This window comes from Stegostoma tigrinum, chromosome 10 (genome assembly GCF_030684315.1).
Source record: "Stegostoma tigrinum isolate sSteTig4 chromosome 10, sSteTig4.hap1, whole genome shotgun sequence".
Lineage (NCBI taxonomy): Eukaryota > Metazoa > Chordata > Chondrichthyes > Orectolobiformes > Stegostomatidae > Stegostoma > Stegostoma tigrinum.
Genome location: NC_081363.1, coordinates 44656499 through 44679143, shown reverse-complemented (window position 1 = coordinate 44679143; position 22645 = coordinate 44656499). Strand labels below are relative to the sequence as shown.

The 22645-nt window shown below is 41.1% G+C and overlaps 1 protein-coding gene across 2 annotated transcripts in view; it reads left to right on the top strand.

Annotated features, from left to right (window-relative positions):
- pygl (phosphorylase, glycogen, liver) overlaps positions 1-22645 on the top strand; it is a 152500-nt gene that overhangs the window by 33361 nt on the left and 96494 nt on the right. For both annotated transcript variants that reach the window (XM_048537707.1, XM_048537708.1), the window contains one exon: positions 6427-6558. In XM_048537707.1, coding sequence (XP_048393664.1) covers positions 6427-6558 — 132 coding nt within the window. The remainder of the gene's footprint in view (positions 1-6426; positions 6559-22645) is intronic.

Sequence of the window (22645 nt, the reverse complement as noted above, 5' to 3'; positions counted from 1 at the left end):
GAGCAAAGGATAAAATTGCTTTCAAACTTCAGTGGTGTGCTGGTGTAAGCCTTTCTGGGCCGATTTATATGTAGCTCAACAAAAGATATTGTTGGCTGTAATTGCCATAGAAATGGCCAATTAAACTAGTTAGTTGCATTCAAGATTTCCTCCATTTTCTTAAGGGCAAATAAGGAAGAGCCATAAGTGTTGGCCTTCCTAGTTATACCTATGTATCAATTTTAAAAAGCTGTTACTTTGCTATGGGCCATCAATGTGACTGAATAATTAATATTAGATTTCTCCAGGGAATGTTACAAGCTAATATTATTCTCCCTCATCTCTACTGTCAGACTTAAAACTGAAGGAAAGGTGTTACAAAGTACTCATGACCCAGCAGAAAATTGCTTGCATTGTTGTGGCTCTTGGTTCAGTTATGTCTGTTATGCATCTAATAAAGTCTCTTGTGGTACATAATAGACGTTTTGTTCCTTGCACAGACTAAAAGTTATTTGGCGTGAATTGCTGCTAGTTGACAGTTACTTTAATCCTTCATTTTAGGTTTGTCAGATTTGTGATATTGAGTTATTGCACATTTTATGTTAATTTATATTAAAATAAATAGGCTTGGCTCAGGGCTGTCAGTCTTTGAAATTCTGTACTCGAGCAGAATTGTGGATGTGCCCTAATTGAATATATTTAACTCTGAGGTAGGCAGATTTTTACTCTCTCAGGAAAACAAGGGATATAGGGATCAAATGAGAAAGTAGAGTTGAAGCCTAAAGTCAGCCATGGTGAATTTGGAAGCCATATTAAAACGTATGATGGTGGATAAGCAATATTTGACATTTTAAAAACCAATATATAGTTTAGAAGAAAAATTCATTAATTTAATGCACAAAATCAGCAAGAAGAATGTTCTATAATTGCTAATGAAAGATATCAAGGATTGTGTTAGATTAACGGAAGAGACCTATCAAGGTGCCAAACAAAAATGGTAAATCAGTTGACTGGCAGCATTTTGGAATTCTGCAAAGGAGGACAAAACATTAAGAAAAGGAAAATAGAATAGGAGAATAAACAAGCTAAAATCATGAATATGGACTACAAAAGGAAAGTACAAGGGAAAAGATCCGCAAAACAAATATGAATCTATTACAAGTGGAGTCAAGAAAATTTATAATGGTAAATAATCAAATGACAAAGGAACTTAATTCTTCATGTTTGCCTTCGGAAAAGAAAATACTGAAATAATGGAAATTTGAAGATTTGTGAAAATGAGGCACTGCATGAATTTAATGTTCATAAGAAAAAATGGGACAAAGTAGATAAATTACTTCACTCTGTGATGTTAATCATCAGGATATTGAGAAATATTGCTCAAAAGTTAGTAGATATATACCAGAATGATACTCGCAGATAGGAAATAGAAAATGTAGTCCAACTTTTCAAGAAAAGAGGTGTAGAGAAAACTGGGAACTAGTTAGCCTAGCACCACCCATGGTGAAATGTTAGAATCTATAATAAAAGATATGATAACAGGACACTTAACAAATAATAGTAGAATTGGATAAAATGTATATGGTTTTATGAAAGAAAAATAAAGTTTAACAAAGCTTGTTGGAGCTTTTGAGGATGTAACCGGCAGAATAGAGAAGGGAGAACTGGTGGATGTATAATATTTAGATTTTCAGAAAGCTTTAACATCCTACATAAGAGGTTAGTGTAAGAAATCAGAGCACATGGGATTGTGGGGAATATATTGCCATGAATCAAGAACTGGGTTAACGGTCAGTAAACAGGCTTTGCATACATACAGGGGCACAAATGATTTAGGAGCAGAAGTACTCTGTTCAGTCGCTTGGGCCTGCTCTGCCATTCAGTAGGGGCATTGTAGATCTGTCAGTGTTTACAATACCACATTCCCATCTACCCCTAATGACTTTGATTCCTTGACTCAATAAGAATATAGTTATCTCTGTCTTAAAAATATTCAATGATTCCATCAGCTTCTGAATCAGAGAGTTCCAAAGTTGCACAATCCTCTGAGAGAAAAAAAATCTCCTCATGTTTGTCCCAAAAGGGCATCCATTTCTGGAATTATCCACATGAGAAAACATCCTTTCAACATCCAGCTTGTCAAGACTATTCAGGATTTTATATACATCAATAAAATCATCCTTTACTCTTCTAAAGTCTAGTGCATTATTCATAATTCATTTATTCAATTATTCATAATTTTGAATGTTTCAATAAGGTCATCTTTCAGTCTCCCTATGCCATGGAGAATAAGACCAATATCTCTAAATTTTCCTTGAATCTAAAATACCATTCCTGGTATCATTCTCGTAAATCTCCTATGCATTTTCTCCAGGGCTTTGACATCTTTCCTTAATATAGGTGCCCAGGACTGAACACAAAACTCCAAATGTGGCCTGACCAGCGGTTTGTAGAGATGTAATATCACCTTAAGGATCTGCAAATATTTATAGCTCAGGTTATGGGTGAGGTTGTTGACTTTCTCACCAAGCTGGCTGGTTGTAGTTCAGACGTTTCATCACAATACTAGGAAACATCATCAGTGCGGCTTCTGATAAAGCAATGTAGTTTTACTCTGCTTAGCATTTATATGATCCAATCTGTAGAGATGTTTTGTGTCATTTCCGGTTCTTTTTTGCAAGTGTTTAATTTCATATGTTTATTGATAGCGTTACGGGTGGAGAACCTTGCAAAAAGAAAATCTGAAATGACACAAAACACCTCAACAGACCTGATCATATAAATACTAAATGGAGTAGAACTACATCGCTTCATCGGAAGCCATACTGTCGATGTTACTTAGCGTGGTGACAAAACGTCTGAACTACAATCAAACAGCTCGACAAGCAAGTAAACAACCTCATGAAATATCACTTCCTTGCTTGCCGGTAGCCAGCAATTAAAAATGTAAAATGTTTGTTGACCTTTATTAAAGGAAGATTTGTACATAGAAGTAAAGATGTTTTACTGCAATTATATAGACTGTTGGTACAATTACACCTGGAATACTGGGTGCAGATTTGTTTTATTTTCCTCCCTGGTTTGGGTATGTCAAAACTAGGGAACACAGTCTTAGGATGAGGAGCAGGCCATTTAGGACTGAGATGAGGAGGAATTTCTTGACTCAGAGAATCTTTCCAATTGTCTACCTAGACAACTGTGGAATCTCAGTCGTTGAGTATACTTAGGACTGAGGTTGATGAATTTCTACAAAATGAAAACATCAAGAGATATGGAAAAAATATGTTGATGTAGAAGATCAGCCATGAATTCATTTAATGACAAATGGGGCTCAAAGGCTGAATGGCCTGGTCCTGCTACTCTTTACTGTATTTTTATCTCCGGATTGACATGGGCTGTACAGTTTTGAGCTCCTATCTCTTGTGTTCTTAATGGTAGTGTTCTTGCTTTTGGTGTGGCTGCTTTTCTTATACTGGTATTGTGTGACTGGCTATGGATAATGCCATTAAAAACAGAAGGCTGAGTCTTCCACTTTTTGGCTAATTGTGAATTGCAGGGATTTTAGAGGGTATCTCACCACGAGACTTAGCAAGTTCTCTTGCTTTATCTTATGAAACCTGCTGCAATAATTGCCAGCCCCACCACTGTGTTGTCCCTCATGTCCAATACCCGCTACATCTTACCACATATTGGTCCAGGAAGAATTTTCCACGAAGCAAATAGCCACCCTAAGACCAGCATTCCTTGCATTCATACACCCTTTTGCAGTCCAAGAAGGCAGCAGTGTAGGGCTCCTGTGCCGGAGCTCATCTGCTTTGATGGCTTTCCTTTTTCTTTTGTTTAACTTTTCCACCTTTTATTTTTATTTTCATATCTTGTCCCGAGTTTGGCTGGCATTGATGGTGGCAAGACCCCAGCACGCAGACCTCAAGTGGGCCCAGTGCAATGGAACTGAGCCCCTACTTACTTTTCCAGAGCAAACACAGGACCTGGAATCAGCAGCTGCTACTTCATCAAAGGCAACGTTGGTGAGGTAGGCTCAGAGGCAGTTGATGGCACCTGAGGATTGGAGACTCTTATTATTTGGGTCTGGTGACAATAGCAGCAAAGTGGCAACAGAGGAATGATGGCACAGGCATCATTGATGATGATGAGTTGGCTGAGGACTAATGGACTTTCTTCAAGCTATATGTTTCTATTTCTTTCCTTATACATAAATTATTCAAAATGAAACCATTCTGTGATGACAAATGAAAGCTGTTCACTGTATTTTATTTTATTACTGTAAAATACACACAACAATAAAATCAAAACCTTTGAAAGCCCATTGCTCACCTAAAGGAGACAGGGCAATTGGCAGATGTCTTTCTTGCTTTTAACAGCTGTGAGAAGAGATGGCTGAAAAGGGAAAGTTAGCACTGCATATTTCAATAGGAACCTAGAGGTCCTGATCAACAGTGTGGTGTCTTTTTCCTGGAGTACATCAGAGGAGGCTCCTCTATCCCAGGCAATACCAGCTGGCTCGGACCTCGCCACCTGGGTCAATCTTGTATCAAAGGTGTGGAGGGCCATCTGCCGTACCAAAAGAAAGTCAGTGGCTCTCGCTGCTTCTCCACATTGTGCCATATTTTACTTTCTATTACTTTACTCTCACTCTATCTCTGCCACAACACCTACCTCCAAAAGGCTCAAGCTCTGACTCTTTCTGTTGTATGCAATACTTTCCCTCACTCACATTCGTTATAGTCCATTCTCCCACACAACTGCCTCTTCAATGCCTCCTCAGTCCCCGAGAACAACTCACTACTTTCCCCCAAGCACCAGCACTAACAGCTGTGCTATCAACATGTATCTTACTCATATGCCCCCTTTATTCCATTACAGGAGAAGACACCTTATAACAGTGCAGGTTAATACGATATGCCTGGGGAGGCAAAGCCCAGTATTCATGCCCCATGCTGTATGAGGGCAGAATTCATGCCCCCATAGGTCAAGACTAGAGCCTCTCCTGCATGTTTGCAGAGATGTCAATTTCCTGACAACTGAGTGAGTATCACTTCTTGTCTCACTATAAGGCTGACATTAACCAGGCAATCATTGTCATGCATTGAACTCCACTTCTAATCACTGGCCACCATGACTCACGCCTCTTCTATCTTACAGGCACAACCAGCTTCGTGTGCAGCCACTCCAAGGTTACGCACAAGGCAGTCAATGTTGATGCATCAAACTTTCAGTGGTTTCGGAAGTCTATGCCACGTACTGACCTTGGCGGCCTGCGCAGCTGGAAAGAAAATCAGGGGGAACACTGCTGAGGAGCATTGAGGCTCCAAAGGAAGCTACAGGAAGACTGTCTCATGTGCCCCCACCACCTTCAATACTGACACCTCTGTGAGCTTGATAGGCACACAGAGTGTGTGATCACAGGTTGGTGAGCATTGCACAGCAACAGTACAGTAGATGAGAGAGAGAAACACACCAGGCCACTGGCACTGGACTGCTAGAGACCAGATGCCTGCTCGGTTTCTGGAAGGAGAGGTCTGTAGTTTCAGCACTGAGGGATTTCATCGACGTGCACATTTGAAGCAATCATTTGTAAGTACATGAAATGTTTGTATGTTGGGTCTTTAAAAACTAAAACCAAATATGGGATCGCATTTATAAGTATAAGCATTCACTAAGTAAGTCAGACATTTGTGAATTGGGGACCCCTTTTTATCTAGAAAATGGAGCAAGGTGATCTTGCTATCAAGATTTATTTGTGGGCTCCTCACTTAATTTGCTACACATCTCACCATAGCTCACATCACCACCAGAGCTATAGTTAAACTCTGATTTGCATTTATGTAGATTTTATGCAAATAAAAAATACACCATGTCACAGTGCGTTTGGGATAATTTATGGAAATTGTGTATAAAGCTGAATCCCCAAAAGCATAAAAATCCATCAAAAACAAAACCAAAGTGCGCAGATAAAATTGATCATCTTAAATTGCCTGAATTATGCATCTAAACCTGTGAATCAGCATCTGTATGTTCTGTGATTAATTATTTACATATGAACAAGCGACTTTGCAAGCTGTCTCCAGCAAATTACCTCCTCACATCTTTTATAATGGTTCTACCCTGATGTATTTATGTAAGTTATGATTTGTCTGGATAGCACGCAAAACAATACTTTCCACTGTGTAAAATAAAAACCAAAAAAACTCCGGATGCTGTATATCAGGAACAAAATCAGAAGTTGCTGGAAAAGCTCAGCAGGTCCGGCAGCATCTTTGAAGAAAAGCTAATGTTTCGGGTCCAGAATTCTGAGGAAGGGTCACCGGACCTGTAAAGTTAACTCTGAATTTTTTTCTTCACAGACTTTCCACTGTATCTCGTTTCATGACAATAATAAATCAAATTAAATCAAATAAATGTGAGCTTTATTCTGTATAATTAAAGGTGGAGGAAGCTGATGATTGGCTACGACATGGTAACCCTTGGGAAAAGGCTCGCCCAGAATATGTATTGCCAGTTTACTTCTATGGCCATGTACAGCATACTAAAGATGGTGTCAAATGGATTGATGCAGAGGTATGACTTCTTACATGTTATACTTATGAATAAAATTTAGTTTATTATTCATAATCAGAAAAGTTCTCTCTTATAACAATTTGTAACTCCAGGCTATTGGACGTGCCAGGAGAAAGAGGTAGGCAAAGGAGTGGACCTGAAAGGAAGGATGAGCAGAAGGAAGAGGTTAAATTGAAACCTAGCCTTAGAGCCTATCACTTACTTTGCGAGTCAGGAGCAGGCACAAATCTGAGAAAGAGCAAGAGCAAACTTAAGAGACGCACTCGAGTTTGAAAAAGTGAAAAAAAATGACAATTCACAGAAAGAGCCTGAACATGGAGTGGTCTGAGGGAGGTAATCAGAGACAGTTAGACTTCAGAATGGAAGTAAAGAGATGTAAGTTAGCTAAACAACTAGTTGTTTGGTCGAGGAATTTTGAAGGTACTTTTCCTTTTCTAGATTGGTGCAGAAATTTGTACTAATACTAGGGAGATACAAATATTGCATTAATTGTGTAATTTAGCAAGTTAAACTTATTAATATAAGTACAAATAATTGTTGAATGATATTTCTAAACTCAAAACTCACTTAGATAACATGTATTAAGGATGACAGTGCAGTTGATGTGTTGGGACTGTATCATTTGGGTATTATTGATAGATGCCTGAATGATCCATGGCAACCACATCTGAAGTATCGGCACCCAATAGAACTTGAGCTTGGGGTCAATGAGGTGCATTCACGTTCAGACAACGTAATGCATTAGGAAGGGAGAATGTTACCTAGACAGTTTGTTCCAGAAGGCAATCATTTCTCTGAAGCTGGATACTTGGGATTTGGTCATTGGTCAGCAACAATAAGGTATGATTGCAAATGAACCAGTTTGGGGATCCAGAAGGTAGCAACGAAGGAGCCTCAGACCTTGCACATATCCAACAAATTCACTATTGTCCTAGTCTTTCTGGATGAGATCAGGGGTGGCAGGGATGATGAGTAGATAATCATAACCATGATGCAGAGGGCCAATCCAAAGTAAAAAAAAAGTCAATGATGACATAACAAAGTGTGGAGGAACATGGTAGGCCTGGCAGCGTCAGAGGAGCAGCAAAGTTGACATTTCAGATTGGGACCCAAAACGTCAACTTTCCTGCTCCTCTGATGCTGCCTGGCCTGCTGTTTTCCTCCAGATCCATACTTTGTTATCTCTGACTCCAGCATCTGCAGTTCTTGCTGTCTAAGTCAGTGATGAGAATAGTTTACCGTACCCCTACCTGTAGTTGCACAGAGCATACATGAAATAATGCAAGGCTAATAAGAAAGCTGTAGTAAGTGTGAGCAGTTTTAAAGCTCATGTAGATTGGATGAATCAAATAACTTCTTGCATCAAATGGGAATCAGATTAACAAAGGAGGCCTTGAGGTACAATTGTTAATCTGATTCCCATTTGATGCAAGAATTTATTTGATTCATCCAATCTATATGAGCTTTAAAACTGCTCACACTTATTACAGCTTTCTTATTAGCCTTGCATTATTTCTTCATGTATACTCTGTGCAACTACAGGTAGGGGTACTATAAACTTTTCTCATCACTGACTTAGACAGCAAGAACTGCACATGCTGGAGTCAGAGAGAACAAAGTGTGGATCTGGAAGAACACTGCAGGCCAGGCAGCATCAGAGGAGCGGGAAAGTTGACATTTCGGGTCCCGACCTCTGTTTCCCCTTTTGGGAGAAACTAGAACTAGGAGACAGAATTCAATAATAAGGAGTCACCCATTTAAGATGAAGATGAAGAGAATTTTTTTTCTCTCTGTAAGGGACTTGAGACCTTGGAACTCCATTTCCCAGAACGTTGTGGATGTAAGATCACTGAATATTTTTAAAGGAGACGTAGATTCTTAGCTAACAAGAAAGGGAAAGGGAATTGCAGATATGTAAGAAGCTGTAATTGAGGCCACAATGAGATCAGCCATATAGAAGTAAAATACTGCGGATGCTGGAAATTTGAAACAGACATGGAGAATGCTGCAGAAACCCAGCAGGTCCGGCAACATATGTGAAGAAAGAAACAAAGAAAAATTTTGAGTTCCACATTACTCCTACTCAGAACTACTTCTACTTCTCGCTGTAACTGTGCAACCCCTCCATCACAAATTAGCACTTATCCTGTCCACTCCAAGTTTGGTTGCAGCCATTTTCATTTCTGTTGTACACTTGTACTTTACAGGATGATTGAAAGCAATAGCAGCCACTCCTCTGAATGGTAATCAATTTCCACCTCATTGTGTAGATAAACCCCAAAACACCAACATCTCCTTCTATGGTAGGCCTCCCTGTCAACTACACAGATCACCCTTTGATCTTTTACTTATAAATTCAGTGTCATGTCTCTCAGTAACACCTGAAGAAGGAGTGAGGCTCTGAAAGCTTGAGTTTTCAAATAAACCTGTTGGACTATAACCTGGTCTTGTGTGATTTCTGACATTGTCTACCCCAGTCCAACACAGGAACCTCCACATCATAACCATATGGATGCCACACCTCCTCAAGTCCCCACCTTACCTGTCTATATGAGTCTTCATCTGTTGCACTCGCCACACAGTGTGTTTAGCCTGTATATCCCATAAAGGACTGTGAGTCGATCCTTAATAGTAATATGAAATTATCTTTATTAGTTATAACACAATTAATACTATCATAATGATTATTCTACAAACTAACAATTAATACTGTAAGTCTGACAAATAATACTGTAAATCTAAGTCAGAATTTTATACTTTAACTTAACTTGGACTGATCGAACATTACCATATTAGACCTTGGCACTGGTCCATGTGGTGATGGTCGTCTGGTCTTCCTCTCCTGGTGGTCCCAGAGGTGCCTTTTCTTATGGCAGTTGGTCTTGAGTTACTGCTCGCGAGAGAACTATTGTGGTGATTCTTACCTTTGGAAGCTTCTGCACCCTTTTGGTTGGATCTTCGATTCCTACCAATGGATCAATCAGGAATCGATTACCCTGAATGCTCAGACCCAATCAGGCAGTGCCATGAGGAAAGTGGGGTGGTCTTTTGTCCTCCGTTTCTGAAAGTGTCAGGGACACGTAAGTCAGGTAGGCTTCCCATATAAGAGTGTGAGGCGTCCCATTGTTCTGGAAACAGCTCGATGTTTCCTGTTGCCCTGGTAAATAGGCTTAGTCAATTGTATATTGTGCTGACTGCAGCCTGCCCTGTGTGGGTCTGCAGCCAGTTTGTTTCGGTATCCTCGCACAGATACTTTGGCCAACGCTTGGCTTGGTTTCCCAGCATGTTTAGTGTAATATCCAGTTCTGCCATTTTGTATGGCCCATCCAGTTACATTCCCTCCTCTTCATCCTGAGCATGAAGTGTGATGGATCACATGATCAAAGACCAATTTCTGTGTGGTGATTATATGATTATTCAAGCTCAAGCAAAGCACAACATACACTCAAACAACTAAACTCTTACAGATAGCATGTTAGGAAATGACACGTAACTGAGATCAAGCAACATCATCAGACTTTACATAAAAAGAACATCAAAATTCAAACTTAACAACTAATCAAGCAAGTGTGTGCTGAACTAGGAATAAATAAGACATCAGGAATTCATAGTGATGTTCAAACAAATATTACAAAATAAGGGTAACGCTCAAACAAACATTACAAAATAAGGGTCATATGCAGATATATCAGAAATGATTAAACAAGATTCATACCCGTGAACAAATAATCTATAGGATTAAGAAACATTAGACCTCTTATCTTTACATTAGAGACTACTCGAGTAAAACCAAAAGGCTTTTATGATTTAACTAAGTTGCGAATTATACACATATTGAACAAAGTAGAGAGAGTAGTAGTAGATAACTGTGCTGTCTCAGACTCCAGCATCGGCAGTTTTTAAAACTGAGGGCTGCAGCTGGGTTTTGGGATTTCACTTACTACTAAAACTGAGTGTTACAGCTGGATCTTGGAATTTCATTTATATCGCCGGTTCACTCATGCATTCATTCAATTTCACGGAAGAACTATTTGATGGTAGTGAAATGTCAAGACCGCGGTTCTATGAAAGGATGAATGGAATGGAATGCGGTAATAGTAAATATAGTGTGCTGGTGCGTGGGTGGTAAAGTTATGAATGAACCAGAATGCGGTATTAGTATTAATTATAGAACATGTGTGAATGGGTGGTTTGTAAAGGTTATGAATGAAAAACGCAGTAGTAGTAGTACGTATAGAGAACTCGTGAATGGGACGGTAAAAAGGGCTTTATGATATTAGGGTAAAGAAGCCCATAATACAATATCTCACAAAACTGTAGAACAGGATGCTTTAAGATGATTAGTAGATATGTAATGCAATTTGATGCAATTAAAATGCCTGGCTAATTGAATTATAAATTTGGTGTAGTAATTTACAGACTTGATGTAACCAACTGTACAGTAACAGTTAACTTGTGGACTTAGGTAATTTCAATGTAAGAACACTTAAGAATAGTGTGCCTTTTTAAAAGGCTCGTGGAGACTGTGAATTGAGTGAGGCCTCTACACTCAGTCTTTGCAACAGTTCTCTTTTCCACCGGGTGAATTTGACAGCGAGGCTGATGAGATACACTAGGTAACCAGAACTAACAGCACAGACAAGTGTGATGCGACACAAATCCAGGGATGGTTTTGTATGTTGGACCCCCAGTCCCAGAAATCCTCTCACCAAGCTGTAACTTGAATTTCTTTTATTCATTCTTTGACATCATTGGCCTGCTGTATTACCTCGGTGAATGTTATCTGGGCTATGGCCAGTCTGGTTCGGATTTGGTCTAACACCTCCAGCAGGGGTTTGAGACCAGTATTTCTCCAGGTATTCTCCCAGAGCTTATCAATCTTGTGCATAGTGTCCGGGGTGCCGACAGTCGTGGCAGCATGCTGGCTGCCATATGTTCGTCTGCTGTATCCCTCTATCTCTCCTTTGATAAGGATTACCTTGTCTTCCTTCATTCCTCCACACTGGACCCAGTTTGGAGGCTCAGAAAGGAAACATTTCCACTCCTTTCTCTGTTTAATCTTTGTTTAGCTTGCAGACTTTTTTTTCTATGCCCGGGACATTCTCCTCAGAATCCATGCGTCATTGTGAGTTGGCTCCGCAGGACTGAAGTTCTCACATGCCTTCCTATTCCTTCCTTTTGCCTACATTTGTTAAGTCTGCCTACAGCATCTTGTCTATTGTATCTAATTGCTGTTAGAATTGCCTCTTTCATATCAGCTAGCGTGCCTTCCCTTCCATTTAGAGGGGCTGGGATTGCATACAACACTGACTGGTTCAAACACATTATCATGAGTTTTACTTCCTCTCTCTCATCTGGTTAAAGAAAACTTTCTATTTTCTGATCTTATCAGAGTACATGTCTGCAGATGGCTCAAAGTCTGGGATCTTTTTGATCAGAGATAATGGGAACTGCAGATGCTGGAGAATCCGAGATAACAAAGTGTGGAGCTGGATGAACACAGCAGGCCAAGCAGCATCTTAGGAGCACAAAAGTTGACGTTTTGGGGGCCTAGGCCCGAAACATCAACTTTTGTGCTCCTAAGATGCTGCTTGGCCTGCTGTGTTCATCCAGCTCCACACTTTGTTATCTGGGATCTTTTTGGTGATTTCTGCTAATTGTGCTACTGTAAATGGGATAGTGCATGTTACTGCAGGGGCATCGGTGGCATCCCCGACCTGTCTTTCAGTGGTAATCGAGTTCATCAGAGCATTGATAATCTACAGGGGTGCTGAAGGGACTGATTCCTCTGGGAAAGGTGGTGGTGGACCCCAATCCTCTGCACACATGGCATACTGCTGCACGTTTTCTCTCCTGTTTGTCTTCCCCTATAACATCCCCATGTGTGCATATTATTATGTTGCAGATTGAGAGTTGGGATTTAAACTTCTCAATCTCCTGCAGGCACTTAGTGTGGTCTGCAGCTACCTGTTTCTTTTCCTTACCAGATTGGTGCTTTACCCATATTGCTACTTGTAGATCTGTATATTTACTTTTTAACTGGCTGTCATGTTGGACATAGTTCTCTTAATTCGGGCTGAGACAAACTTTCAGAGCATATCAGGTTCCGTAGGGTTCGATCTTGAAGTGAAAGTCACTTGTTATCAAGTCCTATCTGGGGTGCCAATTTGTTGTGATGGTACACAGTGTGTTTAGCCTGTAAATCCTGCAAAGGACTGCGAGTCGACTTTCAATAGTAATATGAAATTATCTTTATCAGTTATAACACAACTAACACTATAATAATGATTATTCTACAGTACAAACTAACAGTTAATACAGTAAGCCTGACAATACTGCAAACCTAAGTCAATATTTTATACTTTAACTTAACTTGGAATGATCAAACATCACCACACTGGACATTGGCCCTGGTCCTGGTGATGGTTGTCTGGTCTTCCTCTTCTGGTGGCCTCAGAGGCGCCTCCTCTTATGGTGGTTGGTCTCCAGTCTAGATCTACAGTTATGACGCAGTGTAGAGCTGGAGGAACGTAGTAGGCCAGGCAGCAACAGAGGAGCAGGAGAGTTGATGTTTTAGGTCAGGACTCTTCTTCAGAAAGGGCTTGCTGTGTTCCTCCAGCTGCACACTGTGTTATCACTGATTCCAGCATCTGCAGTTCTTGCTATCTCTGTCTGAGTCTGCAGCTTGTTTATTTCAGTATCTTTGCACGGATACACTGGCCAATGCTTAGCTTGCTTCCCAGCATGCTTGGTGAATTATCCAATTCTGCCATTTTGAGTGACCCAAACCTTTGGGCAATTTAGCTGAACAGCAACAAATGCTGAGTGACCACGTCCCAGAAAGAGATCTATACAGCATCCCAAATGTGTTCCCATAACTGCCTGGACTAGCTGCTATGGATCCATAGCGTTTACCATGGCCCACTATAGAGGTAGACACCACATGATAGTGAGTTCCTAACTAGGCACTTGGCGTGCCCAAACCCTGGACTAATATCAGGGGCTGCCCTTGACTTATTATGCTGAGGCCTCTGAACTGACAGATACCTCCTAGGATAGTCATCAGGAGAGGCAGTGACCCCACTACCAAAGACATTTTTTCCTTCCCACCCTTATGTGCTTTCTGGAGGTACTCTCTCCGAGACTCCCTTGTCCGCTCCACACTCCCCACCAGCCCACCACCCCGGCACTTTTCCATGCAACCAAAGCAAGTGCCACACCAGCCCCTATACCTCCCCCCCTCACCCCCATCCCAGGCCCTAAGAAGACCTTCCACATCAAACAGATGTTCACCTGCACATCTGCTAATGTGATACACTGTATCCGCTGTTCCAGTTGTGGCCTCCTCTACATCGGAAAACCAAGCGGAGGCTTGGGGACCCCTTTGCGGAACACCTACGCTCAGTTCGCAGTAAACAACTACACCTCCTCGTCGCAAATCATTTCAAACCGCCCCCTCCAACCCAACACTCCTCGGACGATATGTCCATCCTGGGCCTCCTGCATTGCCACAATGATGCCACCTGGAACAGCATCTCATATTTCACTTGGGAACACTGCAGCCCAAGGGTATCAATGTGGACTTCACAAGCTTCAAAATCTCCTCTCCCCCAACCGCATCCCAAAACCGGCCCAGTTAGTCCCTGCCTCCCTAACCATTCCTCCCACCTCAAGCCCACCCCCATCTCCTACCCACTAACCTCATCCCACCTCCTTGATCTGTCTGTCCTCCCTGGACCGAACTATCCCCTCCCTAACTCCCTACCTAAATTCACCTTCACTGGCTCTAACCCCACCTCTTTGACGTGACTCTCTCCTCTCACCCTATCTTTCTTTTATCCGTCTGCTATCTGCCTCCACCGTCTCTCCCTATTTATTTCAGGATTCCCTTCCCCTCCCCCATTTCTGAAGAAGAGTCTCGACCCAAAACATCAGCTTTCCTGCTCCTCTGATGCTGCTTGGCCTGCTGTGTTCATCCAGTTTCACACTGTGTTATCTCAGATTCTCCAGCATCCGCAGTTCCTACTATCTCCATGACAATTAATGCCTGACTGAGGGGACAAAGTGCAAAAAGACAAGGTAGTGATGTTGATAGTATCTAGGTAGATGCAACGTGAATGCATGTTGAGAAAGTGAGCAGACCTGAGACGCAGTCTGGTCCAATCCATGAGCTGAGTGCCTTTCCCTACGTGCAAAGTGTCCTTGCAACAACATTACAATGAAAGATGCTGCTGCACTCCAAAGTGTAGCAATGAAATGCAGAAGTGCACCGTAAGTAGATCAGAGATGTGCCATGATGACATGGAGAAGCCAGCATGTGTTGAAATGAGATGTTTGCGGGCACTGCACATGAGGTGTGCCCTGAGTCATTGTGTTGGGTGGCTAAAATTGCAGCTCAGAGGAGCAATTGGTGACCTGTAGTTGCCAGTAACTGCTTTGACTTTCACATCAAGAATTCTCTATGTCTAGTTTCATTGCATTCCATGGTTCAAAAGGAACTGCATCCTAATGAGCTGTGATTTGCTGATAATGAGCAATAATGCCCGTTAACAAGCCTCTTACCACTCCCTTGCAAGAATCTTGTCTCAAGATCTGGAACTCTGTTTGGAAATGCAACTAACAGTATGTGCTCTCAACACTAGGAAAGGTATTGCTATACTTATCACGTGATTTTCCTAGAATCTTACCATATCGTTCAGGACCTGGTAAGATTCCATTGTATGAGAGAGGTGCACCATTTATGGTTAATGGAAGAAATTAAGGATGGTGTCACATTGAGAGCAAAGCCTTATTGTTATGATTGCAGCTGATGTTGATACAGGACAATTCAGATCCGAAAGTGAAATCTGGCTTTTTAGATCCTAACTTTGTAATTTTTTTTAAACTGTGTAAGTCAGTTACTGAACACATTCACAAGAGACTGCCAGTGTAATTTTAATATAAAAGTTATGAAACAATTATAAGAAATAAGAACTATACTAAAGTAAGCAAAATGTTAGTTTGGAAAGACTTCATTACTGTCTTTAGAAGGAGGATTCAACCACACATTGTCCATTTTTACTGCAGTGAATTCTTTAAAAACACCCAAAACCTCAGTGAACATTCACTACAATCATGCCAATTATAACCTCTTCATCAGACTCAGGCAAGCACAGTTGCAATTTTCACTAAATGCTTTTTCTCTTCATCTGGTGTCTGTCCCCAAGACATCCGAAATAAACTGCATACTAAATTCACTATATTATGCTTAACTTAGAGAAAACCCATGTTAGTTCCCTAAACTCAGTTATTCAGTTGCCTTGCTTCTACTCTAGGACACACCCACACACCAACTAAATGACCTTCTGGATTGTTCTATTTCTGTGTGACACTAATGCAAGAAACTACTAACCACCTCAACTTTTCAAGTTTAGGTTGTAAAACAACATTAAAATGCATGTAAACAAAACAGACCTCCAAACACTCTGGAAACCCAGCCCTGAGCTCACAATGAAATTCTGAAAAATTAGGAACCATGTTTTCTGCGTCTTAATGAACAAATCTAAATGTAAAATTATTTGTTGTTCTCAATTCATAATGCTGCAAAGATTAATTTTACGCTAGACCATCACAGGCTTTGTCTTTGAATGCATGTGGCATTCATAACAAAACAACAAATTTATAGCATACATTGAAGTTACCAAATATGATCTATAGCCATTCCAGAAAGATGGTTGCAGCTTTACAAGGATTGAATCCTGAATGTTGAGGGGTATATGACACAGAAGACGAAGAGGAAGATTGGTAAAGGTGGAAGGCCAATCATCCGTGACTTTGTTGAATGGCAGATCAGGATTAATGACCTACGCTTGCTTCTATTTCTTATGATCTTCCATCAATTCTAATAATATTTACATATATACTCAGAGTCAAAATTACTAGGTTTTGAATTTGAGTGGATGGGGTACCCAAGCCTTCTTAAGTTCTCACATAAATATTCTTACTTTTTGCTTTGTAAGAAACATTTTTTCAAAATATTACCTCATCCACATAATTAGTTGAACTTTAGCTTTACCAAAACTTTACCAAATCACAGAGTGCCTTATTTTCTAGATCCTAAGACTTTTTTTTAAATCAGAGCTTACAAATAGTTTTGTGACCTCCTTATTAGTTAAAACAACATCAGCCAGGAATTTATTTTATTAATTGAGCATGCTAATTGAAGTAACTAACCGAAAGAATTCAATCATTTTCTTACATTACTTTTTCAATCGTTTCGATGCTGCTTTGTGCTGCTAATGCTGCAAGATTCATTGTCCACAAATGTTGTTGTTGTTGTGCTGAAAATAGACACAGTACATTCAAATCGAATTTAATTTCTCAAAAGTATTAAAAATCTGGGATCCAGAGCCAGAATTTGTATGTTACCACTCACATCCCTTGATTTGCAGCTGGGGGTACTCCTTAACATTCCCCTTGTGGCCCTCCCATTCAACTTCCACCTGGCACCAACTTATCTATAATTTTCCTGAATGTAAAGGCAGGCAAGACCGAGAGAAATTACCTACCGTTGTTTCAGTTGCGGCCCTGAAGTGATTCATTCTTGCTTACTTCACGGCTGGTTCACCCCAACCTCAGTTCCTGGCCAGGTGTATTAAGAAACCTGGCAATTCACCCCAATCTGAGCTTTGCTTGAAACAGGGAGTCTACTTCAAGGATTGCTTCAAACTTCAGGATGCAAAAAACCTGCCCAAATAATTATACAACATAGAAAGAGACCATTCAGCATTTGTGATGGATTTTAAGCAGAATCATCCTAAATTTATCACCCCCTTGCTTTATTCTCATTGATCTATAAGTATATTTGCTTCAAATAGTTCTGCACATTTCCTCTATGTGATCGAGTAGGCTTGGCTTATGAGTTTCTCCTGTGTTAAATCATTCCATGCTTTATAAGCTATATACAAATGAATTTCTCATATCTCAACCTCAGTGGCAATTTTAAATAGGTAACTGCCAATGCTGGATCTGTAACCAAATGAAATTATCATTTTTGCCAATTCTAATCCTCTGCAAAATTTCTTCTCTTCTTTTCCATGCTTATCAAAATTGTAATTCTGTTTAATTATAATTTCTTTCAGCTACTATTCTTGAATTTTATGCAGTTCAGAAATAAGAGCAAGACAGTGATTAAACAGTCAAATTGTTGCTTGTTTTATTACCTGAGGCTTAGAGTTTAAGAGTAGTTAGTGGGAGTCTAGAACTCAAACTACTTGTAAGGTTGGTAGAGACAGAAACCCTCAAAATATTTAAGAAATATTTAGAGATGTACTTGCAATGCCAAGGCTATGAGTCAAATGCTAGAAAATGGGGTTAGAATCATTAGATGCTTGTTTTTGATTAGCATCAACTCGATAAGCCAAAAAGCCTTTTTCTTTGCTGTAGACCTCTAGGGCGTGGAGAGGCAGTGACATTATGATATTGTTCCTGGATCAGAGCCCCAGGTTAATACTCTGGGGTCAGGCAGGTAGGAATTTTGAATTATCTTTTTCAAAAATCTGGAATTCAAAAATTATGTCGATCATGTATCATAACCAATTTTTGTAAAAACCTATCCATTTCTTAATGCTCTTTTGGGGATTAAAATCTATCGTTCATACTGTCACACCTCACTGATGTAATGCATTGGAAATCAAGACTTCTTTTCCCTAAGTCATCACAAAACTGAAATATTTCAAAAAATATGCTAAGATTTCCCAATATACCCGTCTTTTAAACCCGGGTTAACTGACAACATGAACCAGGTTTCTGTATTTAACAACAGTTACTATTTATTAGAAGTAATTAATTCTAACTACATATAAAGTTAAGAACTACTGGCATATAACTCTACTAACTAAAACTCTAATTCACGAATAAGCTCCCCCTTACACACACATACAAGGAAAAAGACGTGATTGTTGTGGAAGGAGAGAAAAACTGGAAAAGCAGTTCACTGATTCCTAATCACAGGGCTCTTATTACTCTTGTGCTGAACAGTGTGCTGCTTCTTGGTCATTCTTCTATTTCAACTGTTTTACAACTCGTGCAGTGTGGCTAGTTCATGAAAGATTTCTGACTTATCAATTAAAAGTCACAGATTACAGCAACAGCTGAAGGAAATGTAAACTGGTTTTCTTCAGCATTAAAGTGGCTTTCACTGCAGAGAACAGAGAGAGCTTCTGAGTTGATGGAAGTCTGATAACATCTCTGCCTCTTTTTCACAGCTCCAAGCTGTTCAGCTAACTGAAAACCAATCAATGGTTTTTGATAAGTAAAAAGCCTTTGTCATTGATAACTGGTCACTTGTTCACAGACTAATCAGCTAGTGTATCAACCAAAGTTCCATCTGTACACAACCCCTCAGCTCCAGTTTGTTTAAAACCACACTTTAATCATTATTCAAGCAAACAGCTGTGTAAATGGGATCAGAGATAATGGGAACTACAGATGCTGGAGAATCCAAGATAACAAAGTGTGAAGCTGGATGAACACAGCAGGCCAAACAGCATCTCAGGAGCACAAAAGCTGATGTTTTGGGCCTAGACTCTTCTCTGATGAAGGGTCTAGGCCCGAAATGTCAGCTTTTGTGCTCCTGAGATGCTGCTTGGCCTGCTGTGTTCATCCAGCTTCACACTTTGTTATGCTGTGTAAATGGTGCTTACAATGAGTGTCAAATTACTTGCTTTCAAAACACTCAGTAATCCTACAGCAATCTTTCATTTTAAAACAGTTCTTTTCTCATTTTGGTCTATAATTAAAAATTTAAAAAGAATTAAAAGACACAATGTTTATGTTATCTGCTGTGGCTTATATCTGACTCCAGGTGCACAGCAGTGTAGTTGACTCTAAAATACCCTCTGAATTGGCAGAGCAAAGCGACTGTGACAAAAATTGCTACAGGAACTATCCGACCCCACCACCCAAGACATTTTTCCATCCCCTCCCCTGTCTGCTTTCCGGAGAGACCACTCTCTCCGTGACTCCCTTGTTCGCTCAACACTGCCCTCCAACCCCACCACACCCAGCACCTTCCCCTGCAACCGCAGGAAATGCTACACTTGTCCCCACACCTCCTCCCTCACCCCTATCGCAGGCCCCAAGATGACATTCCACATTAAGCAGAGGTTCACCTGCACATCTGCCAATGTGATATACTGCATCCATTGTACCCGGTGCAGCTTCCTCTACATTGGGGAAACCAAGCGGAGGCTTGGGGACCGCTTTGCAGAACACCTCCGCTCAGTTCGCAACAAACAACTGCACCTCCCAGTCGCAAACCATTTCCACTCCCCCTCCCATTCTCTAGATGACATGTCCATCATGGGCCTCCTGCACTGCCACAATGATGCCACCCGAAGGTTGCAGGAACAGCAACTCATATTCCGCCTGAGAACCCTGCAGCCATATGGTATCAATGTGGACTTCACCAGTTTCAAAATCTCCCCTTCCCCTACTGCATCCCTCAACCAGCCTAGTTCGTCCCCTCCCCCCACTGCACCACACAACCAGCCCAGCTCTTCCCCCCCACTCACTGCATCCCAAAACCAGTCCAACCTGTCTCTGCCTCCCTAACCGGTTCTTCCTCTCACCCATCCCTTCCTCCCACACCAAGCCGCACCCCCAGCTACCTACTAACCTTATCCCACCTCCTTGACCTGTCCGTCTTCCCTGGACTGACCTATCCCCTCCCTACCTCCCCACCTATACTCTCTCCACCTATCTTCTTTACTCTCCATCTTCGGTCCGCCTCCCCCTCTCTCCCTATTTATTCCAGCTCCCTCTCCCCATCCCCCTCTCTGATGAAGGGTCTAGGCCCGAAACGTCAGCTTTTGTGCTCCTGAGATGCTGCTTGGCCTGCTGTGTTCATCCAGCCTCACATTTGATTATCTTGGAATTCTCCAGCATCTGCAGTTCCCATTACCACTGTAACCACGAGCTATGCTTTGAGAAATTCCAAGCAGTGGGGTCCCCTTTTCAGTTGGCAGATTGTGACTTTTCTTTTGTACTTTAATCCCAGCCCCATTCTAGTTTGGTAGTCCTTAAATGTGGTAATACAATGGTAAGAAATCAATGGAACAAAATGAGTTTGGTGGAATGTACAATGTGCCTGGCTGGTGGACACTCTGACTCTGATTGTCATGGTCCCAAATAAAAACCACAAGGAGGTGGGGCTGGAATAAAAATGGCCATTGAGTAGGGCAAGCAGCATTTTGGCCTTCAATCATTTTGGCAGGGGCAAGTTCACGAGAAATGGCAGATGGGTTTTAATTCAGATAAATGCGAGGCGTTGAATTTTAATAAGACAAAAAGGGCAGGACTTACACTGTTAATGGTAAGGCCTTGGGGAGTGTTGTTGACCAGAAAGACCGAGGGATGTAGGTCACAGGTTGACGGGCTTGCTTTCATTGGTCAGAGCATTGAGTACAGGAGTTGGAACATCATGTCACAGCTGTACAAGACATTGATAAGGCCACATTTGGAATACTGAGTACAATTCTGGTCACCCTGCGAGAAGAAGGATGTCGTTTAACAGGAAAAGGTGTAAAAACGATTTACAAAGATGTTACCAGGACTGGAAGGTTTGAATTATAAGGAAAGATGGGGAGTTTTTTCCCTGGAGCATAGGAGGCTGAGGGGTGACGTTATAGAGGTTTATAACATCATGAGGAGCATAGATAAGGTGATTAGCCAAAGTCCTTTCCTCAGATTAGAGAAGTCAAAATCTAGAGGGCATAGATTGAAGATGAGAGGGGAAAGATTTAGAAGGGACCTAAGGGACAACTTTTTCAGATGTTGGTGCCTAAATGGAACAAGGTACCAGATAAATTGGGTGCAATTACAACTTTCAAAAGACGTTTTGATAGGTACATGAATAGGAAGAGGTTAGAGGGAATATTGGCCAAATGCATACAAAAAGAACGAGTTAATTTTGGGAAACCTGTTTGGCTGAAGGACCTGTTTCCATGATGTATGACTCTAAGACTGGATTTGCAGTGGGTGGTGAGGGAATCAACAGGAGCATAAAAAGTGCTGGAGATCGCAGCAGGTCGGACAGTATCCATGGAGAGAAAACAAGCTAACGTTTTGTGTCTAGATAGCTCTTCATCAGAGCTTATGTGAAGTGTGGAGGAGGCAGCACTTATGCAGTAGTTGGGGGAGGGGGTTGCAGCTGGAGTGCTGCAGAATAAAGGATGTTGATAATTCAGGTTAAGTGACCGGAATGTGAGAATGGAAGAACAATGGTGTATCTAACTGCCAGACTGAAAAGAACAGACAGTCCCACTGGAGTGGGGGGAGGGGAGAGAGGATGTGATAACAGAGAATATAACAAGCTGAAAGAAAGGAAAGAAATGGGAATGGGTTCACAATTTGATGCTGTTTAAGATATGCATCACCTTGTCCTCACCTCTCTAACAGATGCATCTCTCTATGAAAATATCAGTAGGTGTGACTATCATACATTTCTTGTGGCACAAGGTCCCACCTTCTGATTATGTGTATCCTCCATTGTATTGTGTGGCAATACCACCATGCTGAATTTCACACATTTTGAATGGATCCTGCAACTGGGCGTCCATGAGGTACCAAAGGCCAGCAGCGGCTGAATTGTATTCAACTGCAATCTATAACTAAGAGCCAACTGTGGTTCAAGGAAAAGTGTTGGATATCACAATGGGAGTAACTTGTGATGTACCTAATAATGAGGTGTTACGCTGCTGAAGCTACAACACAGAACAACTTGCATGTTAGATAGCGAAAGACAGAGCTAAGAGATCTCACAATCAATGGATAAAGTCTAAGCTTCCCGGTCAAGAATGGCAGTGGACAATTAAATAATTAAGAGAAGGAGGAATCTCCAGGAATATTGCCACCACCAGTGATGGGGTTCTTAGCATATTAGTGCAAGAGACTCCTAAAGACACAGCATTAGAAATGCCGGTCTTCAGCTAAGTTAATTCACTTCATATGATGTCAAGAGACAGCTGAAGACACTGTTTACTGCAAAGCTATGGGCTCGGATAAAATTCTGCCAGTAGTACTGAAGACTTGTGCTCCAGAACAAGCT